Source organism: Monodon monoceros, unplaced genomic scaffold (genome assembly GCF_005190385.1).
Source record: "Monodon monoceros isolate NGI ecotype Baffin Bay Population unplaced genomic scaffold, NGI_Narwhal_1 Super_Scaffold_18, whole genome shotgun sequence".
In the NCBI taxonomy this organism is placed as follows: Eukaryota; Metazoa; Chordata; class Mammalia; order Artiodactyla; family Monodontidae; genus Monodon; species Monodon monoceros.
In genome coordinates this window covers 21,443,909-21,465,736 of record NW_021703774.1, presented here as the reverse complement: position 1 = coordinate 21,465,736, position 21,828 = coordinate 21,443,909, and the positions used below count along the sequence as shown (strand labels likewise).

Sequence of the window (21,828 nt, the reverse complement as noted above, 5' to 3'; positions counted from 1 at the left end):
AAAAAAAAAAAAGATGCCTGTTAGTGAAACAGAATTGTTGAGTATGAGCCAGCTTTTCTTTGAGAAAAGATGTAATACGTAGAATTTTGTAAGAGCTTCTGGTAGAGCATAGTTTAAATCATCTAACACATATATACACACACATACTTTATGGTATATAGATTACTCAGGATGCTTTTTACTGTAATTAAAATAAGTAAATAATTTCTTAAAATAATAAACAACAAAATACTAAATGTGATGTTGTCAGAGAATTTAAATGATTATAAAAGTCCTAAACTAAGAATGCTTTCTACGTACAATTGGGATTCTTTATATCAAGCTTTATTTTGGGGCATGCAGATCTGGCTTTAAGATCTCTGTTTGTATATTTAAGATAAAAGGTGTTTTCACAGCATGGTATTGGCATAGACATAGACATATAGATCATTGGATAGTAGAATTTAAAAATGTTCCCACAAATATCTGGACAATTGATTTTTTTTTTTATAGAGCACAAAGGCAATACAGTGGAAAAAGGATAGCCTTTTCAATAGTTGCTGGAACAGTTGGATATCCATAGGCAAGAAAAATGAACTTTAATCCCTATCTTTTACCATATGCAAAAATTAACTCAAATGAATCAAAGACCAATGAAAACCCATAGCTATAAAACTGCTGGAAGAAAACACAGGAGAAAATTTTTTCTATCTTGGATTAAGCAAAGATTTCTTGGATGGATAAATTGAACTGCTCTTCAAAAGATGCCACTAAGAGAATACAGAGACAAACCACAGACTGAGGGAAAATACTTGCAAAGTATATTATTTCTTAAAGAATATATAATGAACTCAACAACACAACTCAAAACTCAACAACAACAAAAAAGGCATTAAAAATAGGCAAAAGAATTGTACAGACACCTCACCATAGAAAGTATACAGGTGGCAAATAAACACATGAAAAGGTGCTCAACATCGTTAGTCATCAAGGAAATGCAAATTAAAGCCTCAGTGAGATATCACTGCAAACCTTAGAATGACTGACTAAAATGAAAAAGACTAACTATAGGTCATTTCATGGACGCTGGGTTTGCGAGAGCATCTGCGGGTGCCTGGCGGGAGGGAACCGGAAAGACCCAGCTGAGGGCGTGTGGATTTGAGCCTCCGTGTTTCTAGCCCAGGATCTTGAAATGCATTGTGATTCCTGTCCATTAGACTGTAAGCTTTATGTAGGTAATCTTAGAAACAATGGTAGTGACCGAATTGGAACAAGCTTTTGGCCATTGTGGACCCATCCAAAATGTGTGGGTTGCTAGAAACCCTTCTGGCTTTGCTTTTGTTGAATCTGAAGATCCCAGAGAGGCAGAGCTAGATGGGAGAACACTTTGTGGCGGCCGAGTAAGAGTGGAACTGTTTTTGTTTGTTTGTTTGTTTGTTTGTTGCGGTACGCGGGCCTCTCACTGCTGTGGCCTCTCCCGTTGCGGAGCACAGGCTCCGGACATGCAGGCTCAGCAGCCATGGCTCACGGGCCTAGCCGCTCCACGGCATGTGGGATCCTCCCGAACCGGGGCACGAACCCGTGTCCCCTGCATTGGCAGGCGGACTCTCAACCACTGTGCCACCAGGGAAGCCCAAGAGTGGAACTGTTGAATGGTGAAAAGAGAAGTCGAAATCTTGGCCCACCTCCTTCTTGGGGTCGTCACCCTCAAGATGATGATTATTTTTATTTATTTATTTTTGGCTGCATTGGGTCTTCGTTGGTGCACGCGGGCTTTCTCTAGTTGGGGTGAGCGGGGGCTACTCTTTGTTGCGGTGCACAGGCTTCTCATTGTGGCGGCTTCTCTTGCTGTGGAGCACAGGCTCTAGACGCGCGGGCTTCAGTAGTTGTGGCACGTGGGCTCAGTAGTTGTGGCTCGCGGGCTCTAGAGTGCAGGCTTAGTAGTTGTGCTGCATGGGCTTAGTTGCTCTGCAGCATGTGGGATCCTCCTGGACCAGGGATCGAACCTGTGTCCCCTGCATTGGCAGGTGGATTCTTAACCACCGTGCCACCAGGGAAGTCCCTCAAGATGATTATTGAAGGAGGAGGCCTCCCTTGCCGCAGATCCACAGATCTCCAAGACAGAGAACCTTCTCCTACAGCTGGAGCAGGTCCCTTTCTAGAGATAGGAGAAGAGAGAGAAATTGCCGTTCTGGGAGAGAAATCACAAGCCGTCCCGAACTTTCTCTGTGTCTCGTAGCCGATCTAGGTCAAATGAAAGGAAATAGAAGACCAGTTTGCAAGAGGAGGAGTGTTGGACAGGAAATAACTTCATTTGACAGGAGTATGTACAGAAAAGTCAAGTTTTGTTTGAGAATTCATAAGCTTGGTGCATTTCTTTTTTAATAAATTTATTTATTTTTGGCTGCATTGGGTCTTCGTTGCTGCGCACAGGCTTTCTCTAGCTGCGGCCAGTGAGGGCTACTCTTCGTTGTGGTGTGCAGACTTATTTCGGTGGCTTCTGTTTTGCGGAGCACGGACTGTAGGCGCACGGGCTTCAGTAGTTGTGGCTCGCGGGCTTAGTTGCTCCGCGGCATGTGGGATCTTCCCAGACCAGGGCTCGAACTCGTGTCCCCTGCATTGGCAGGCGGATTCTTAACACTGGGCCACCAGGGAAGTCCAAGCTTGGTGCATTTTTAAGATGTTTTAGCTGTTCACATTTGTCTGTCTGTTGGCACAGTGACGCATAAAGGTGTATTCTCTATGGTTTGAAATGGACTATATGAGGCATGTAATATCAAGAATTGTTACTTTACAATGTTCCCTTAAGCAAAATTGAATTTGCTTTGAATTTTAGTCTTGCGTAGACTGATAATAAATCTCCAACTCCTGCCCAGCTAAAGTATGATGTTTAATATGGAAACAAAACTGGCAAAAATTGAAAAGACTTTTTCCATAGCTGGGATATAGTATGCAGCTGTAGTTAAGCAAGCAGTCTTTCAAACCTACTGTGAACACAAGCGAGCAGGTAAAAATTAAAGCTGCGCCTTTAACCTAGATTAGAGGTTTAAAAGTTCCACTAGTGTTCACACTGGACAAGAGGTTGTCCAGTTGGTGTAGAATCGAAGAAGTTTCAAGAAATTAGTTTACCTTTGCTTTAGGTCAGAAGTTCCTTCTGTGATTGCTGTATATGAATACATAGCTCTTTGTAACATGATTTATTTGGAAATTTGAGACTATTTAAGATACCAGTGTCCTGCCAGTTTAAGGGTACATTGTAGAGCTGAACTTTGAGTTGCTGTGCAAGATTTTTTTTCATGCTGTCATTTGTTGTATGTTTTGTGAGAATCCTTGGGATTAAAGTTTTGGTTACAAATTGTTGTTTAACCTGAAAGCCTGGTTTTCCTTGCAAAACTAAAATTTGAGCTTGGTACCAAGTCCAGGTATAACATTCCTATTGGAAGCCATACTTATATTTTCTTGTACAGTACTTCTGAAAATAAAATATTAGCATAACTGTGTAATAGTTGAACCCACCATTACCATAGATAGTTCTTGTCCCATAGAAGGCAGTTGGTTACACAAATCTTATTTTGTAAGAAACAGAGTTGCAGCTTTTGAAGTGAAGGGAGTTTTTGGTTGTCCACCTAAGTGATGATACATTTTTAGGAGTAGAAGCCAGTTCAAAGTCCATGATATTCAGTGATCAACATTTTAAGGTAGAGCCATCTGATACATTATAATCCAAAGTTGCCCATTAAAAAAAAGGCTTTTATCATTAGCATGAAAGCTTTACACAAAGCTTTAAAAATTGCTTCCATTTTATATAATTTGAGGTGTTTCATGGGAATTCGAAGTTGATCCATCATGATGTAAAATTCACTATATGGTTCAAATGTAACAGTGCAGAATTGAATAGGGAGGTATGCATAACCTTGCTTTTAGAAATCTAGAGGAGGTGTAATTTCAAATTTTTGTGCCATTAGATTAAATCATAATGCAGCAACAACACCAAAAGACTAACGTATTGACAAGGATATAGAGGATCTTGAACTCTCATATACTACTGCTGTTGGGAGTGTAAAATAGTACAACTCATTTGGAAAATAGCTTGTTGATTTTTTAAAGTTAAATGTACACCTACAGGGTGTTATAGCTGTACTGCTTTGCATCCCACACTTAGGTATTTACTAAAGAGAGATGAAAGCATATACAAAGACTTGTACTTGAGCGTTCATAGCAGCTCTATTTGTAGTAGTTCAAAACTAGAAACAAACCAAATGTTTGTCACCAGAAGAACTAAAAAACAAAGGTGGCATACCCATACAATGGAATGCTGCTCAGCAATAAAGAATTAAATACTAATACAAATAACAACCTAGGTGAATCTCAAAATAAGTATGTTGAGTAAAAGAAAGCCAATAGTATATGCTGTATGATAAAGTGCAAAGGTTTCCTGAGACCAGAATTTTGAGAACCTTTGCCCTGTAGAGTCAGGTGACCCTTAGACTTGTCAGAGACATGAGGGTGCAAGTGTTAGGCTTCAATCTGCAGTGGGAAGCGGGAGTTGAGAGAATTGAATATGTATTTTAGGAAGATAACCTTGGCAGCATTCTAAGGGGTCCCAGAGAGGGGAAGTTTAGAAATACGACCAGTTACGGGGGCATTACATTTGGCCTTGACTTAGGGTCTAGGTAATGGGAGGCGGACTCGATAGAATTGATAGAATGTATCTCCAGTTAGAGGGAAGGGAGAAACCTGCCTGGTATGTGGGGGGGCAGGTGGGGGTCTTCATCTGAGATTGAGAATCCTGAAGGAAAAGTAGGTTTGAGGCAGGAAGGAGGCGGGTGGACTTCACTTTCTTAAGGATGAGCAGAATCTTTTAACTGTAAAAAAGTCTAAATTATCAACTTTTTCTCTTAAAAATGTAGTCTTCCTGTCTCTCATGTTAATTATATTTTGTAAAAGATTCTGTTTCATTTATTTAAGCCTTTTTCCTCCCTTCGTCTCTAGATATCATTGACCCTGCAATCCTGCGCCCAGGCCGCCTGGACAAAACACTCTTTGTGGGTTTGCCACCCCCAGCAGATCGTCTCGCCATCTTAAAAACTATCACAAAAGTGGGTAAAGGAAATGGTACATTTTTGTGTATGTTTCTTGCATTTTAAATACAGATAACTAATCATTTACGGTGCCTAATCACTGTAGCTCTGTAGCTTTAAATATTTGCCCAGCCTATAAGATCTTTGTTACTTTAAAGGAATTGTTCTCAGAGCATATTTGAAATGGAATAGAAGCTTTTGGAGATGAAAAGTAAATAGATATAGGCCCATTTTAAGTATCCAGAGAAAAATTGAGTTTTGAAGCCACAATGTTGAATTCTGTCCTCCATGTTGGTATATGCCAACTTTTAAGATGCTGTACAGTATTGACTTTGCTCTTTTTATAAAAATCATAAGTAGTGAATACAAAGAAGAAAGCAGATCACCCTAAATTGAACTACTGCAAAATAATCTGCATTAACATTTAGTGCAGACATCATTCCAAACATCTTTATGCACAATGGGTTGTTGGATGGGTGGATGGTTGAGTGAATGAGAAGGAGGAAGGGGAATAAATTTAACACATTATTTAAATAAAGTTAAATTTATTTGAAATTTAACAGAAAACAAAACTAAAGGAATTATTAAACTTCCAAGTACACGTTTCATTTTAGATGGCATCAGTTTAATTTCTGCTCTGAAAGTTAGATAATTAGCATTCTTATATTTCCCTTTTTCCACTTACCAGCTTTTCTTCCCTGTATATTTTTTATTTGCCCAGTGTCATCAAGTTTACATTCTGTTCTAGAGTCATATTCTTAGTTTCACATTTATATAGATACAGTACTCACAACCAGCACTTTTGCCACAGCTTTTATGTTTTCTAGTTTAGTTCATTTCGTCATTTGGTTGACTATATTTCATCATCCGGTTTATTCCATTTATTAATAGTTTATTCAACTGTATTCCTCAAGTTCTTTTCATGATTAAGAATGTCTGCCTGTTGTCTTTATAATTAAATGATATATTAGCTTTATACTTAAATGATATATTAAATGATATAATTTTTCCTTGGTCACACAGTCTTTCTGGTCTTTGTAGAAATTGCAGCATGAGTTTGGGCATTGAATGTGTTTGTAAAATGTCTGAGGTCAGTCTGATCTTTGTTTTCTCTTTGGTAGGTGACTTGCTTTTTCTGCTTGGATCCCTGAAAAATTCTTTATCTCTGAAGTTTAATAACTGAAATAAGATATGCCCCTGTCAATTTTTTGTTGTTGCTGTTGCTGGTGGTGGTGATAGTGGGGTTTTATTTTGACTAGTGAAGAACTAAAGTCTGGTGTGCCTTTTTATTTTGTAGGTGCAATTCTTCCTTCATTCCAGGGAAATGTTTCTGTGTTGTATGTATGAATACTTTTTCTGTATCATTTGTTGGATTTATTTCTTCAAGGTCACTGATTATTCTTATATTAGATACCCTTTGTCTTCTGTATCTTTTGTCTACTTGTTTTATTTTTTATTTACTTTTTAAATTAATTTATTTAATTTTATTTTTGGCTGCATTGGGTCTTTGCTGCTGCACACAGGCTTTCTTCAGTTGAGGCGAGCTGGGGCTACTCTTCGTTGTGCGCAGGCTTCTCATTGTGGTGGCTTCTCCTGCCGCGGAGCATGGGCTCCAGGTGTGTGTGTTTCAGTAGTTGTGGCACGTGGGCTCAGTAGTTGTGGCTCACGGGCTCTAGAGTGCAGGATCAGTAGTTGTGGCGCAAGGGCTCAGCTGCTCCGTGGCATGTGGGATCTTCCCAGACCAGGGCTCGAACCCATGTCCCCCGCATTGGCAGGCAGACTCTTAACCACTGCGCCACCAGGGAAGCCCCTGTCTACTTGCTTTAATTTGTCTTTTTCTACTGCACTCACTGTGATTAAGCTTGAAGTCTTCTCTTTTTTTCCTTTTTTCCTTCCTTTCATTGGAACCCCCAAGTTCATGAAATGAACTTGATGGTTACTGATGGTTACTTCATCCATACCTTCTCTTTGTCCCAGTGTAGAGTGAATGAGTTCTCTCATCACCCTCTCACTCTACCTGGAACTAGTTTTCCTACACTTCACACATTACAATTTGAGGTCTGGTTAATTGCTTTCTGTCCACATTTTTATAGCCTGGGGGTTGGGAAAGAGAGCTAAGCTGGTACTGATTTGACCATTATAAGGAAGCCTGAACTTATTCTCTTCTGAAAGAGACCCTGTGAAATGCCTGATTCCTGGACCTGCTCTCTTCATGCAGAGCGTGTCTCATTCCCATGTGCTTGTGCCCCCAGTGCTGCACAGCTCCTGGGGAATGGCATACCTTGGCGTTTCTTCCTGATTCTGCTGAAATCCCCTGATAGTATATCTGAAGGTTTGTGTTTAGCTTTTCCCAGGGATATCTGCTCCAAAGACTGCTTCTCTCCAGATTGGAATCTTAATGGACATTCATAAGATTTTGTTAGCTTCTTTCCTCAGTGCTGCTTCCCAGGAATGGAGGCCTAATTAATAGCTACTCCAGAATGATCTCTTTCCTTGGAACCCACTTTTCAACATTTACAACATAAGGTTTACCCCCTTTCTTTATTTGGTTGCCACTGGTAAATTTTTAAACTTAACTTTTTTTTTCAGTATTTTCTTTCTGTGTTGGCAAAGGAAGATTCTGTGTTCCTACTTCACTGGGCCACCCTTACTTAAAAGTGCATAGAGTAGTGTTCATAACTGTCTCCCGCAGGAGCGGAAACAGGAGGATAATCAGCTCTGTGGGTTAACAAGACCCCACTGCCAGCAGTATGGAAGCCAACTTGGAGAAAGGTGAAAGTCAAGGTTGTAAAATGAGGCATGCCGGAACTAAGGCAGTATCAGGGGAATAGCAAAGAGGACATAGATGTGGGGACTATTTAAAGGTTTTAGTTAATAGGACATTGGATTAACTATAGAGTTAGGGGGGTAAAGGAAAAGGAAGATGATTTCTCAGCTTGAGCAGCTGAATCGATGGTGGTGTCTATCAACACAAGAGATTGAGGAATGAGGAGGTGAGGTCATTTGAGTTTCAGGTGCTTGGGCACTATCCAAGGGGAGACGTGTAGCAGGATGTTAGTCCTGTGGTTGGCAGTTCAGAGGAGTCCTCTGGCTGGGTTATGGTTTCTCCTGTCATCAGTACATAGCTGGTGGTCAAAGCCATGAAAACACATTGCTTTAGTTCAGTGGCTCTCAACCTAGGGCAGTTTTACCATCACCAACAATCCATCTCACCCCAAGGGCAATGTCTCGGGACATTTGTTTATCACCAAGGCAGGGGAGTGATGGTGCTACTGGACATCCTACAACATACAAAACAGCCCCACAACAAAGAATTTTCCAACTCAAAATATCAATAATGCCAAAGTTAAGAACCTCTTCTTTAGTTATATGTACTTGTTTCTTTGTATCAATCGAGTTTGATAATGATGCATCAAGGCACTTCTCTCCCTTTCCTTGGCTCTGTCATTAGAGACTATGATAGTGAGATTCTGTTTGCTTTGGTTAATGTCTATTTAGATCTTCCGCCCATTTTTTCTTTGGGTTGTTTGTTTTTTTGATATTGAGCTTCATGAGCTGTCTGTATATTTTGGAGATTAATCCCTTGTCGGTTGCTTCATTTGCAAATATTTTCTCCCATTCTGAAGGTTGTCTTTTTGTTTTGTTTACAGTTTCCTTTGCTGTGCAAAAACTTTTATGTTTAGTTAGATTTGTTTATTTTCGTTTTTGTTTCCATTACTCTAGGAGGTGGACCAAAAAAGATCTTGCTGCAATTTATGTCAAAGTGTGTTCTGCCTATGTTTTCCTCTAAGAGTTTTATAGTGTCCAGCCTTCCATTTAGGTCTTTAATCCATTTTGAGTTTACTTTTGTGTATGGTGTTAGGGAGTGTTCTGATTTCATTCTTTTACATGTAGCTGTCCAGTTTTCTCAGGACCACTTATTGAAGAGACTGTCTTCTCCATTGTATATTCTTGCCTCCTTTGTCATAGATTAGGTGACCATAGGTACGTGGGTTTATCTCTGGGCTTTCTGTCCTGTTCCATGGATCTGTATTTCTGTTTTTATGCCAGTACCATATTGTTTTGATTGCTTTGGTTAACGTATGTGTGTATGTATACACACACAAGCACATTTATACAATCCTAATTTGTTTCTGTAAATTTCTTATAATGATATAATGATGATACTTTCACACTTGCCTGTGGGAGATCACTAATTAAAGGCAAAGATTGGAGTAATAATTCATGAGGTATTTGGTGTTGAGGGCCTTACAGATTTGGACCCAGAAGAATGACTGGCTCATTCTTCCAGACGTATGTCATCCACTGTATGGTACTCAGCACTGTGGAACAACTTTACACTTCCTTCATCTAGAATTTCAGCTCTATTTGCTAAAATTGTTAGCTCTTGGACTCAGGGGTAAAGGCCCCACTTCAAAGATAAAATTATTAGGAAAATAAGATACTAGAATATTAACCTAAATGAATGATCTTCTAGTCAGTCAACAAGTATTTATTGTAAACTAAATATATCCCTGGTTGTGTGTATACCATGGGGAGACTAAGACACATAAGACATAGTCCTTATAAGGAGCTCCTTATAAGGAGCTTTTCTTCTAGATGAAAAGAGAATATGAATGTTTCTAAAACAACAACAGGCATATTAATTCATTCCTGAGAAAGGGAGAAAAATGAAGGCAACTGAGTAACCTAGAGATTTCAACTATATAAAGAAATATAAAGAAAAAAGTCAAGAAGAAAACATAGCAAAATATGAACAGTGCTTGCCTCTTGGGGATGGGCTTACAGTTTACTTCTTCTGCCTTCTCAGTGCCCTCCAGTCAGACACCAGGAACACACTTGGAGTTGAACAAGCAGGGCTCGTTTCTCTTTGAAGTGAGGGAGGACCCGTACCACAGAGAACTGTAGGAGTGGGGTGTCTCAGTAAGAGGATGTTAGAAAGGACTTCAGTGATTTGTGTTTGTGTTAGGTTTGGGAAGAGTTTAAGGGGCTTTGCTCTGAATTGCTTTCAAAAACCAGGCATTATTCTGTGATTGAGGGTCTTAATAAATCTTACCAAGAAGGAAGACTAGACCAAGGCTAAGGCTGTGATTGGGAAAGAAGCAGCTGTCATTTACATTAGCCGGGACAGGCAATGTTTGACCATTCTGTGGTTTGGACAGTGTTCACGTTTTATCTGTGTTCAGACATGATTATGCAGGAATCTTGTTTTTCTCTTGATCCATCCTGGTCACAGAGTGGCCTTCTCTGATGTTGATGTTCTGTGAAATTGTTTATGTTCAACAGGAGAGCAGCACTGCCTAGCTGTGAGGGCCCAGCCAGCTCGTAGCAACACCAAGGCCTACTTGCTGGATGTCAGGGCCTGCTTGTCTCTGTCTCAGTGGCTTTATATTTCCAAATTTTCTATCATGAGCATATATGCATATAGCGGGGGGAGGGGTATGGAGAATGTTTTGTGGTTTTTTTTTTTTTTTAAACAAAAACATAAATGTTGAGGTTAAGGAGGAAGGGCCTAGAATTAGATAGAAAGACCCTTTGGGCAGCCTCCATGCACAAAGTTGTGACTACAGAAAGAAAAGAAACCAGAAAAAGACATGTTGATAAAAATCTATTTGACTTTAAAAGCAACTTTTGTGATATTGTGGTTTAGACTGTTATGTAGTCAGTTCTCAGCATCTGTCTATGCTAAAGGCAAAGGAGGGCTTTTGGCTGTTTAGACTATTTTTGCAGCGGTTATGGGCGTGTCGTGTTCTCAGACCCGCTCCAGAGGAAGGGGCCCACACAGGCCTGAGTGACGGTGCACTTGCTGTTGCCCTCTGAGGAGAGCTGCTTGCACTGCATTTCACATCCTTATCTTACTTTTTCAAACCTCCAGAGGCCTTGAATGTTTTTGCTTAAAGATCTTTGTTGATGGCTAAAGCTAAAGCAGGGTAGAGGGAGAGGAAGCAGAATCTCTAATTTCAGGGCAGAGTCCACGAGGCAGACCTCTTCCTCATGGCAGTCTTTATGAAGACTCAGCCAAAAGTGAGAAAAATTGGCCTTTTTAATCTTTAATAAACCTTTCTATTTCAAAGTTTGCTGGCTTTTTACTCAAATTCCCCAGATTGTTTTATATATACTATTTCCTCTTTTTCCAATTAATACTTGAAATATTTTGGGGAGATTAGAATAAAATTCTTTAGTCTGGGTCCTAAAAATCTAAAGATCTGTGGGTCAGAGCAACTTCTCAGTATCTTTTGGAGTCTAAGTTTCTTAAGAGAAAAACGAGCAATGACGTACTGCTTTTTTATATATTCTATTTGGTGTTTCTGGTAATGTTGTGGTAATAAGAGGTTTATCACTAAAAACCCCTTGGACAAGTAGAACATTTTTTTCTTAATTTCTGTTTCTTCCTGTAAATGTCATTAAAACTTGCCCTTATCTCAGAAAGCCAGAAAGGTTATTTGGTGTCTGCCAAGTGCTTTGAGGTAATATGCAGTCTTTAAAATAGTGATAAAAATTCCACTAAGAGACCCAAAATTCTCAATATGTTTTTTAAAATGTGCCCCGTAAGACTAAAACATACAACATCTCACCAAGAAACATATCTGTTAAATTTTCATGAGCTAAGATAAGAATATCTGATATAATAAAAAGTGATATTTATTAAGCACTTACTGTGTTCTAGGTACTTTACAGATATGAATATGCTTAATCCTTGCAACTGCCTTTTGAACTGTTTGAATTGAATATTTAAATATTCAAATGAATATTATTTCCATTTTACTGATGAGCAAACTTTATCTCATAAAAACAGGATACAAAGATGTGTTTTTTTCTTTTTTCTTTTATTGAAGAAATATAGTTGATTTACAATGTTGTGTTAATTTCTGCTATACAGCAAAGTGATTCAGTTCTTTATATATATAAAAGAATATATATATATATATTCTTTTTCATATTCTTTTCCATTATGGTTTATCACAGGATATTGAATATAATTCCCTGTGCTATACAGTAGGACCTTGTTGTTTATCCATTCTGTATATAATAGTTTGCATCTGCTAATCCCAAACTCCCAATCCATCACTCCCCCACCTCCCTTGGCAACCACAAGTCTATTCTCTATGTCTGTGAGTCTGTTTCTGTTTCATAGATAAGTTCATTTGTATCATATTTTATTTTATTATTTTTTATTTATTTATTTAAAAAAAATTTTTTTTTTCTGTACGCGGGCCTCTCACTGTTGTGGCCTTTCCCGTCGCGGAGCACAGGCTCCGGACGTGCAGGCCCAGTGGCCATGGCTTATGGGCCCAGCCGCTCCGCGGCATGTGGGATCTTCCCGGACCGGGGCACAAACCCGTGTCCCCTGCATCGGCAGGCGGACTCCCAACCACTGCGCCACCAGGGAAGCCCCCATTTTACTTCTTACTGCCACATTTCAGTTAAGAATAATTAGATTTTAATGATACAGAGATTCCTCAGCCCTTATTTCTACTAATTGGAAAGTAATGTTGCTATTGAAACGTTTGGAAGTATCCTATGTAGACCACACTCCCCAAAAAAAGGCAGTTTGTTACTTTCTTTCAATTGATAGTATTTGGGGGGTTTATTTTTCTAAAAAACTAATCTCCTAAGAATTAGAAAATTTCTGAGAATCTAAATTTCTAAGAATTAATTATTTTTCTAAAATATTACTTTTAGATAAGCATTTGTTTATTGTGTTCCTTTATATATTGAGCTTTCTCAAAAGATTTAACTTAAAGAGTGCCCTAAATATGGCAAGTTGGCAATTGCTCCCCGTATGCAGTTGTGAGAAAAATTTCTCCTCTGGATTCTCATACAGAAGACACTCAGTTGTGATAGACGTTTTTACCAATATCCCTATCATAAACACAATAATAAGCCTTTCAGGACTGAAGCTGGTGGTTCTCCTAATGTAAGCTGCGGACATAACTAAAAGCCAATTCATTAAAAACAACTTCATGAGAGGTCAAAGAAATGCACTTCGAGGATGTGTGAGCCTTTATGAAAGTCCGGCTTGACCCAAGAATAGAATTTAGATATTGAGAAGTATAAAAGAATTATCCTCAGGCAGTCCTCCATGAATCAATTGCTTATGATTGAGCTTTTGATTAAAACAGGACAGTAGGGACTTCCCTGGTAGCACAGTGGTTAAGAATCCACCTGCCAATGCAGGGACACAGGTTCGATCCCTGGTCCGGGAAGATCCCACATGACGCAGAGCAACTAAGCCTGTGCGCCACGACTACTGAGCCTGCGCTCTAGAGCCCACGAGCCACACTACTGAGCCCACGTGCCACAACTACTGAAGCCCACACGCTCTAGGGCCCGAGAGTCGCAACTACTGAGCCCGAGTGCCTCAACTACTGAAGCCCGCATGCCTAGAGCCTGTGCTCCACAACAAGAGAAGCCCCCTCTTGCCACAACTAGAGAAAGCCCGCACGCAGCAGCAAAGACCCAACACAGCCAAAAATAAATTAAAAAAAAAAAAAAAAAACAAGACAGTAGATAGTTTGAGGTAAAATTCTCTAGCAGCACAGGGAACATCCATGTGCTGGGTGACCATCAAGGTAGGGTTGATAGTTCCTTCCTTCCTTCCTTGCTTCCTTCCTTCCTTCCTTTCTCATTGCGGTGGCTTCTCTTGTTGCGGAGCACGGGCTCTAGGCGCGTGAGCTTCAGTAGTTGTGGCGCGTGGGCTCAGTAGTTGTGGCTCATGGGCTGTAGAGTGCAGGCTCAGTAGTTATTGCACACGGGCTTAGTTGCCCCATGCATGTGAGATCTTCCCAGGCCAGGGCTCGAACCCGTGTCCCCTGCATTCGCAGGCGGATTCTTAACCACTGTGCCACCAGGGAAGCCCTAATAGTTTCTTAAGAACATTAAAGAATCTCAAAAGGGTTCATGCCTGATGAGGTAGCCTCTTGCCCCACCTCCTGCCTCCTCCTACTGGTAGATTGAGGGACTCAACAGGGCAATGTCCTCAGGCTTTCCCACTTCTGACATAGTTTGGAAAGTCCAAACATTTCTATTCTCCATCATGATAAATCCTTATTACCTGTTCATCATCACTATTTAAACAAGACTTCCCCTCCCCCTCCCCCTTCCCCTCCCAAATATAGCACCAAATTATCTCTCCTTATCTGGAGATAAGATACTGGGTTTTGGGGGGAATTCCTGGTGGTCCAGTGGTTAGGACTCAGTATTGTGAACCTGGGTTCAATCCCTGGTCAGGGAACTAAGATCCCACAAGATGCGTGGCCAAAAATAAAATTTTTTTAAAATTAAAAAAAAAGATGCTGGGTTTTTTTAATTATGAAAATACGCAATAAAGATTTGGGGCCTTACCAAATGTCCGTTCAGTTGCAGATTTGAACTTCAGAACTCAAGTTTTTAAATTCCTGGTTCAGTGTTATTTCCACTTTTCAGACCTTTTTATTAAAGTATAATGCACGTACAGAAAAGTGGACATATCATTAAATGTCCAACTTCATGCGTTTTTATAAACAAAACCTTCAAGAAAGAATATTAGCAGTTAATTTCATGGAGACAGAAAGTAGAATGGCGGCTGCCAGGGGCTGATGGAGGGGGAGTGGAGTAGGGGAGGGTAGGGTTGTCCCTTAACACAAACAAAGTTCCATTTTGGGAAGGTGGCTGGTTATGTTTTAGAGATTGATGGTTGCACAGTAACAATGTAATTAATGCCACTAAACTGTACATTTTTAAATGGTTAAAATGATAAATTTTGTTACGTAAATTTTACCACAGTAAAAGAGAGAACATTACCAGAGCCACAGAAGCTGGCCTCCTGCTTCCTTCAGGCACTGCCCACCTCTACGCGCACACGGTTAACTGATGAGATTGAAGGAAACTTAGGGATCACACAGTCTGACCATCTAGTTTTACACACAACCAGAGGGAGAAAAGAAAAAAGCACAAAGATTGTTTCCTAAGGTCGCACAGAAAGTTTATTTTCCCATGTTTATTTCGCAGGTCGAAGTGGATTGAATGGGAAACATAACTGTTTCTTGAACCTGTGTTAGATGAACATTTGCATTTTATCAAATAATAGCAGCTAGCAGATGTACAGTTGATTAAATTCTTAAACATGCCCAGATGGGAGGACATGAGAGGACACCCTCTGAGCATGGACCAGACAGAAGCAGGTGATAGCTCAAGGTGCTGGGTCGTCTGACCCTCTGTTTGGAGCACCTGCCTAGCTAATATTTACATTTGAGGCTTAATGACATATGTTTATTTACTTTTTTCCTGTGTGTCTCTTCTTAAACTGTTTATTTCCATGTAATATTTGCTACCAAGGAAAGACAATATGCAATGTAGATTTAAGTTGTGAATCAGAATAATAAAGCACATACTCACAAACCTACCATCTTAACAATGTCCTGTACTTTAAGTCACTAAGAACTGTTTTGTTTGCCTCTGCAGTTTAAGTCACTAAAAATGTTATTAAGTATATACTGTATGCATGCAAGGTACCGTGTTAGGTGTTGTTGGAATTCTAAGGCTGTTCTGATACATGTCCTTTCTAGCATCTCTTGGTATGAGCTGAAGGGGAATTGGCACCAAAGTCAGCGTTGAGTTTTAGTTAAGGGTTAGGAAGGAACACATTGAGCACAGAGGGCTTTTGGCTTTCTTTTGTAGAACACTTTGCTGATTGTTCTCTCCTGGCCACGTTCAATGTTATTTCTCCCTTCCTAGCCCGCCTCACACCAAAACTAAGCACATATGCACGTCAAAACTTATCACTGCTTATGTACTTGCCATATTTAATCAGGCAAAGGAAATGTGATTCTTCACCATTGGAAAGATTGAGGGTGGTGGGTTTTGTTCTTGGTGTTTTGTTTTTGCTATAGTACTTACAGATTCTTCAGACTTCACCAGCATAAATTGTTTGCCTTCAGCTTTCCCCAGTTTGGGATCTACTTCTTAACCTCATTTCTCAAAATTGAAATTTGTAAAAATCTGTTATACTAGTCTGGGAGTCAATTATATTCATTTAGTCAAGCAGCCATTACTATTTATTTAGAACCTATTATGTGGGAAAATATAGATCTTTAAAGCCTCAATGAAAGTGGATTTTTCTCTCTTACTCAGAATGGCACCAAACCCCCACTGGATGCAGATGTAAATTTGGAAGCAGTTGCTGGTGACCTTCGCTGTGATTGCTATACGTGAGTATCTCCATCTCCAGTCAGTTAACTCTCTGAGGCTCAGTTTTCTCATGTGCAAAATGAGGGAGAATGATGTTCGGAGGGTTAAATTAGGAATCCTGGAAAGCACCCAGCGTCTGGCTTTTCCTCCTTCTTTCTTCTTAGGGAAGGGACCACCCATTTTGGGGCTCTGAGGAGTTCCCAGGAGTACGGGGAATCCTCTCATATGTTCACTCTTGGTACTCAGCTACCCTGACCACCATCGCTGCCTTTCACAAATTGTCTCTGTCGTTCCAGAATATTAAAGCAGACATTTCATTACCAGCTGCCAAATTATCGAGGTGCTTCAGCACTTAAAATAATCTACAGGTTTTTCAAGGCTCAGAATGCATTTTTCACAGCACACCTGTTAATATTCACACAGCCTGTAGTAAAAGCAGGAGGTCAAATATTTCTGCCTTCAGCTTTCATATGTGTGTGGTGGTGGTTGATTTTGTTGTTTCCTTCATGTGTTTTTAAGTAAATTTGTTAACTTTCCTAATTTTGGTTCACAGGGAAGAAAATGAAATTCACGTTGGACTAACAGGGGACATCTCTCCCTCTGGCTTATTTAAAAAGCCCTGTTGATTGTCCACAATATACTAGGGTGATCATGATATTCCTCTAGGTCAAGGTCAAATAATGTGCTTTCTGAAGCTAAGTCAGTCAAGGAGAGCAGTGTTTTAATCTTTGAGGTCTTCAGGAGTCTATTGTTCAGCAGTGTAAATTTATATCCAAGGAACATAGCCACTGGTACTGATAATAGGCACTCAGTTCTTTCCAGTTCTGGTTGAAGAATTTCACATAACTGTCTGTCTCTCTTTTTTTTTTTTTTAATACATTTATTTATTTATTTATTCATTTTTGTCCGCGTTGGGTCTTCGTTGCTGTGCACGGGCTTTCTCTAGTTGTGGTGAGCGGGGGCTACTCTTCATTGTGGTGTGCGGGCTTCTCATTGCATTGGCTTCTCTTGTTGTGGAGCATGGGCTCTAGGCACACAGGCTGCAGTAGTTGTGGCATGTGGGTTCAGTAGTTGTGGCATACGGGCTTCGTTGCTTCGCGGCATGTGGGATCTTCCCGGACCAGGGCTCGAACCCGTGTCCCCTGCATTGGCAGGCGGATTCTTAACCATTGCGCCACCAGGGAAGCCCACATAACCGTCTCTTATTAAGATGATTCCACTTGAAACCATGCTGGTCATTTTTAGGGCGTGTGGCCAGGATCCAAAATTTAATGTCCAGTTTTTTCATATATGAACATCTAGGGATCTGAGTCTTGATCTTTGTTCTGCCACCTCAACCCCAACGCACTCTGGTCAGGACTCTTGGCTCACTTAAGAAAGCAGTGACTGTCTCAGTGAAAGGGAAATGGTCCCCCAGGCCGTGGTGGTGAGGGGCGTATGTAAAAGCCCTACCTTACCTTTAAGGAGAATGTCTCTCTTCCCCTCATTGGGAGTCAAATGCATGCCAGTCTATAATTAATGAACTTACTGCTAAAGAAAATAAGACTTAAGTGAGTAGTTTACATGTTTGAGTGCTAAAATCTGAAAAGATTTTCAGTTGGTAGCAGAGGCAGTTTTGATGGCAGAACCTTCCCTGGGCCAAATCTTCTGGATTATACCACGTAAGGAGTCAGTTAATAAATGGGTTAGGGTTAAAGTTGAATGTTGTATGTTTTGAGTTTTAATGCCACTGTCTTCACAGTTTGAAAGGCAGTATAATACTACAGTCTTCAGCTACTTGTTACATTATTGGTTAATGTGTGTGATTATTAAATAATGTTACAAACCTAACACGTAACCAACAGAAAGATTGGATTCAATTAATAATGTAAACTCTGTGGGTCTTTAATTTTATTGGTTATGTGTGTTGTCACATTATATGTTAAACGTTTGTCTAGAAATGAGGTTCTTATCCCCCAATTCAAAATCTTTCTCAAAGCATCTGTAAGAATCCTGTTAAAGATGTAATGTATTGAAACACCAGTCAGCCCCAATGTCTTTCATTGAACTCAAGAACCATGCTGACTCAGCATATTACACAGAACCATTAAATGAAGGTTTGTTAGTTCTTGTCATATTTTAAGTAATTTATGATGTATCCATTCAGCTTGAGCTTGAATCAAGTGCATCAAAGACTTTTTAGCCTTTGTATTTTCCTTTTTTGAACTAAGGGTCATAAATGATTTCTTATATAAGCTTAGTTTAGACATTAGGTAATATACTATTGGTATATACTGGTAATGGGCCAGTTAGCACTTTAGCATGGGCCTTGTGAATGAAAATTTTACAATAAATAATGTATAAGTTGCTTTCTACTGACTGGTTGTTTTAGACTTTTTATATTATCATTAGTATCTATAGTGATTAGCATGGGAATATTTATGATTCATTGCATTGTTTCCTTCATAATTTCCTTTCTTCTGAAAGTTAGAAATATTTTAGGTGAAAGCTAAAAGCTCTTTCCTACTGACCATGATCAGTTTATCCCACCGTTATTGGTTAGTGTCTTTCCTGATTGTTTAATATGTGACTTAAAAAGAAATTGCTGTCAGACTTTTTTCTGGGCTTTTGCAGTGTCTAAGAATAAATGAATAAGAATGGTTCTTTTATTACAGGGGTGCAGATCTCTCTGCTTTGGTACGGGAGGCTTCTATCTGTGCCTTGAAGCAGGAAATGGCAAGACAGAAGAGTGGAAGTGAAAAAGGTACAGTTCTCTACACAATCTCTCAGTCCTAGTTAATTATGACTCTGGATACCTAAAATCACTGTTAACCTGGAAAATGTCCATTTTCTAACATCTATCATCTGTGATACTAAAACTGACATTTTTCTGATGAGACCTTTAACAGCTGTTCTGGAATATTACATAACCTCTGTGGCTGACAACTATAATAATAGCAAAGTTATTTGGTGCCTAATAAAATGTTTTCTATCTTTCCTTATCATCATATACAAATGTTTAGAGTTAGGCAAGTAGGTCCATTTACTGTCTTCATCACGAGTTTGGTCTATTTATCTATACTGGAAAACTTTCTCATTCTTTTTCTAAGGTGATACCTACTTTCATGTTAAAATGTGGCCTAAATTGAAGAGCTTAGAAAACACACAAACAAGAAGTAAAAATTGAAATAACTTTCCATATACTTACATTTTCCTTGGGGGCCATGTCAGCAGCTTTGCATTCATTGTTCTTCACATTTGACAGTGTCTTTGATTGTATTATTTGGGTTACAAAACAATTCATTTGTGACCTGCAGGCCGACCATGCCAAGTACAGAAATAGCCTCTACTTTGCTTGGTTCCTGGGACAGTTGTTTGATCTGTTGCAGTTGCAGTTGCAGTGTGTGGCTATCTTCCTTACAGTACTGTCGAATACCTTCTTCAAAAGACCTGCCTTGTCCTCAAAACCTGTACTTTGATCTGAAGTTCAAGTCTAGGTTGATCTCCTTTTATTCAGTAGATTTCCCAGAAGATGTCTTTCTTTATTCATATTTATTTCTTTTATTCTTTTCCCTTTTTTCTTTGGCTACCAGGAATCTTGGAGCTAAATTTTCTTTACAGTTGCAGCAGCATATGCTTAGCTTAGATTTGTCAACACATGTATCTTGATTGTGAAGTCCCTCATTTTTTTGGTTGTTTAAGATTCAGTTATCTGAACTTCTTTTATTGTAAGCTATTTTAAGTTCATTTTGGAAGTGGGTGGGATATAATTAGCAAAATTAGTATGTCTTATAAGAAATCATTATGTGGTAGTATGCTACCTGAGAGCTGAATCTGATGACTATCTTTGGATTTGTTTGTCACTAAAAATTAGCAGGCCTCTGTATATGTATTGGCTGCTACTAATAATTCTGATTGGGGACTTCCCTAGTGTTCTAGTGGTTAAGACTTCATGCTCCCAATGCATGGGGCCCAGGTTTGATCCCTCGTCAGGGAACTAGATTCCGCATGCTGCAACCAAAGATCCCACATGCCACAATGAAGATCCCACACATGGCAACGAAGATCCTGCGTGCCGCAACTGAGACCCGGCACAGCCAAATAAATAAATAAATGGTTTCAAAAAATAATAATAATAATTCTGATTGGATGTTACTTTATAAACATGTATAGCAAATTTTGACATCCCTGCTTTGCTACAGTTTGCATTTGCAGCTGCCTATCCTTCAGGGACTTTTTTTTTTTTTTTTTTTTTTTTGCAGTATGCGGGCCTCTCACTGTTGTGGCCTCTCCTGTTACGGAGCACAGGCTCCGGATGCGCAGGCTCAGCGGCCGTGGCTCACAGGCCCAGCTGCTCCACAGCATGTGGGATCTTCCCGGACCGGGTCACGAACCCGTGTCTCTTGCATCAGCAGGCGGACTCTCAACCATTGCGCCACCAGGGAAGTCCCTTCAGGGACTTTTCATTGATATCTTACAGAACCTGAAATCAGTAATGCCATTCAACTTCCATTTGACCTGTTCAGCAACACATTGTATTTTACTTTTAAATACACTATCTTAATATCTGTATACAAGTTTACTGTTTTAAGTATAAATTGTCATCACTTAAGTTGTCATACTAAAATTGTAAACCAAGGCTTATTTAGTTATTAAATTTCTCTTACTGTGTGATGGCATAACCTTTTAAGGAATTAAAACACCCTTCTATTCCAGTGTTGTGATATGACCTATATATATTATGATATAATTCCATAGCATCTAATTACGTGTATGCACTCTTGAATACTATGGAATTCTACTTTCCATTCTTAGTTAAATTTATTTGAATTATCCTGAAAGAGAACAGTTCTACTTCTTCTTCATGAACATTGCCATTAAGTTAAAGTAAACAGTACAAAGATAAAAAAGGATTATCTGTTTATGAGTGATAGTTTTCTTTGGGTGGTACTGCATTAAAATCTGAGGAGCAGAATGTGGGGAAAATGGGGAGATACTGGTCAAAGGTTACAAACTTCCTGCTACAAGATGAGTAAGTTCTGAGGATCCAGTGTAATAATTAGCAATACTATGTTATATACAGTTAACCCTTGAACAACATGGGTTTGAACTGTGCAGATCCACTTACACGTGGATTCTTTTCAGTAAATATGTAGTATAGCACTACACAATCGACAATCAGTTGAATCCGCAGATAATGGAACCGCAGATTCAGAGGGCCAACTTTAACATTATATGCAGATTTTTGACTGAGGGTCACCACTCCTAACCCTGGCATTGTTCAAGTGTGAGCTGTACTTGAAAGTTGTTTGGAAAGTAGATCTTAAAAATTATCACCACAAAAATAAAAAAGCTATCATGAGGGGATAGAGTTGTTAACTGACCCTACTGTGATAACTATTTTGCAATATATTCACCCATCATATCATCATGTTGTACTCCTTAAACTTGAATGTGTTATATGCCAACAATATCTCAGTAAAGCTGGGGAGAAAAACAAAGTAACAAAACACATGAACTGTTTTCTTTAAAGGATAAGAATCTTTATCTAATTAAGTCTGGACAAAGTACTTTCTGGTATAATTTGTTCCACAATAAACTGTTTTGATTGCTGGGGGAA

At 39.4% G+C, this 21,828-nt stretch overlaps 1 protein-coding gene across 5 annotated transcripts in view; it reads left to right on the top strand.

Moving 5' to 3' along the window:
• The window catches only part of NVL (nuclear VCP like), a 102,937-nt gene that overhangs the window by 65,178 nt on the left and 15,931 nt on the right, over positions 1 to 21,828 (top strand). For 3 of the 5 annotated variants that reach the window (XM_029228328.1, XM_029228327.1, XM_029228329.1), the window contains 3 exons: positions 4,972 to 5,078; positions 16,173 to 16,249; positions 18,884 to 18,972. In XM_029228328.1, coding sequence (XP_029084161.1) covers positions 4,972 to 5,078; positions 16,173 to 16,249; positions 18,884 to 18,972 — 273 coding nt within the window. Of the gene's footprint in view, positions 1 to 4,971; positions 5,095 to 16,172; positions 16,250 to 18,883; positions 18,973 to 21,828 lie in introns of all 5 variants that reach the window. The other 2 variants (XR_003794407.1, XR_003794408.1) reach the window with 2 other exon arrangements.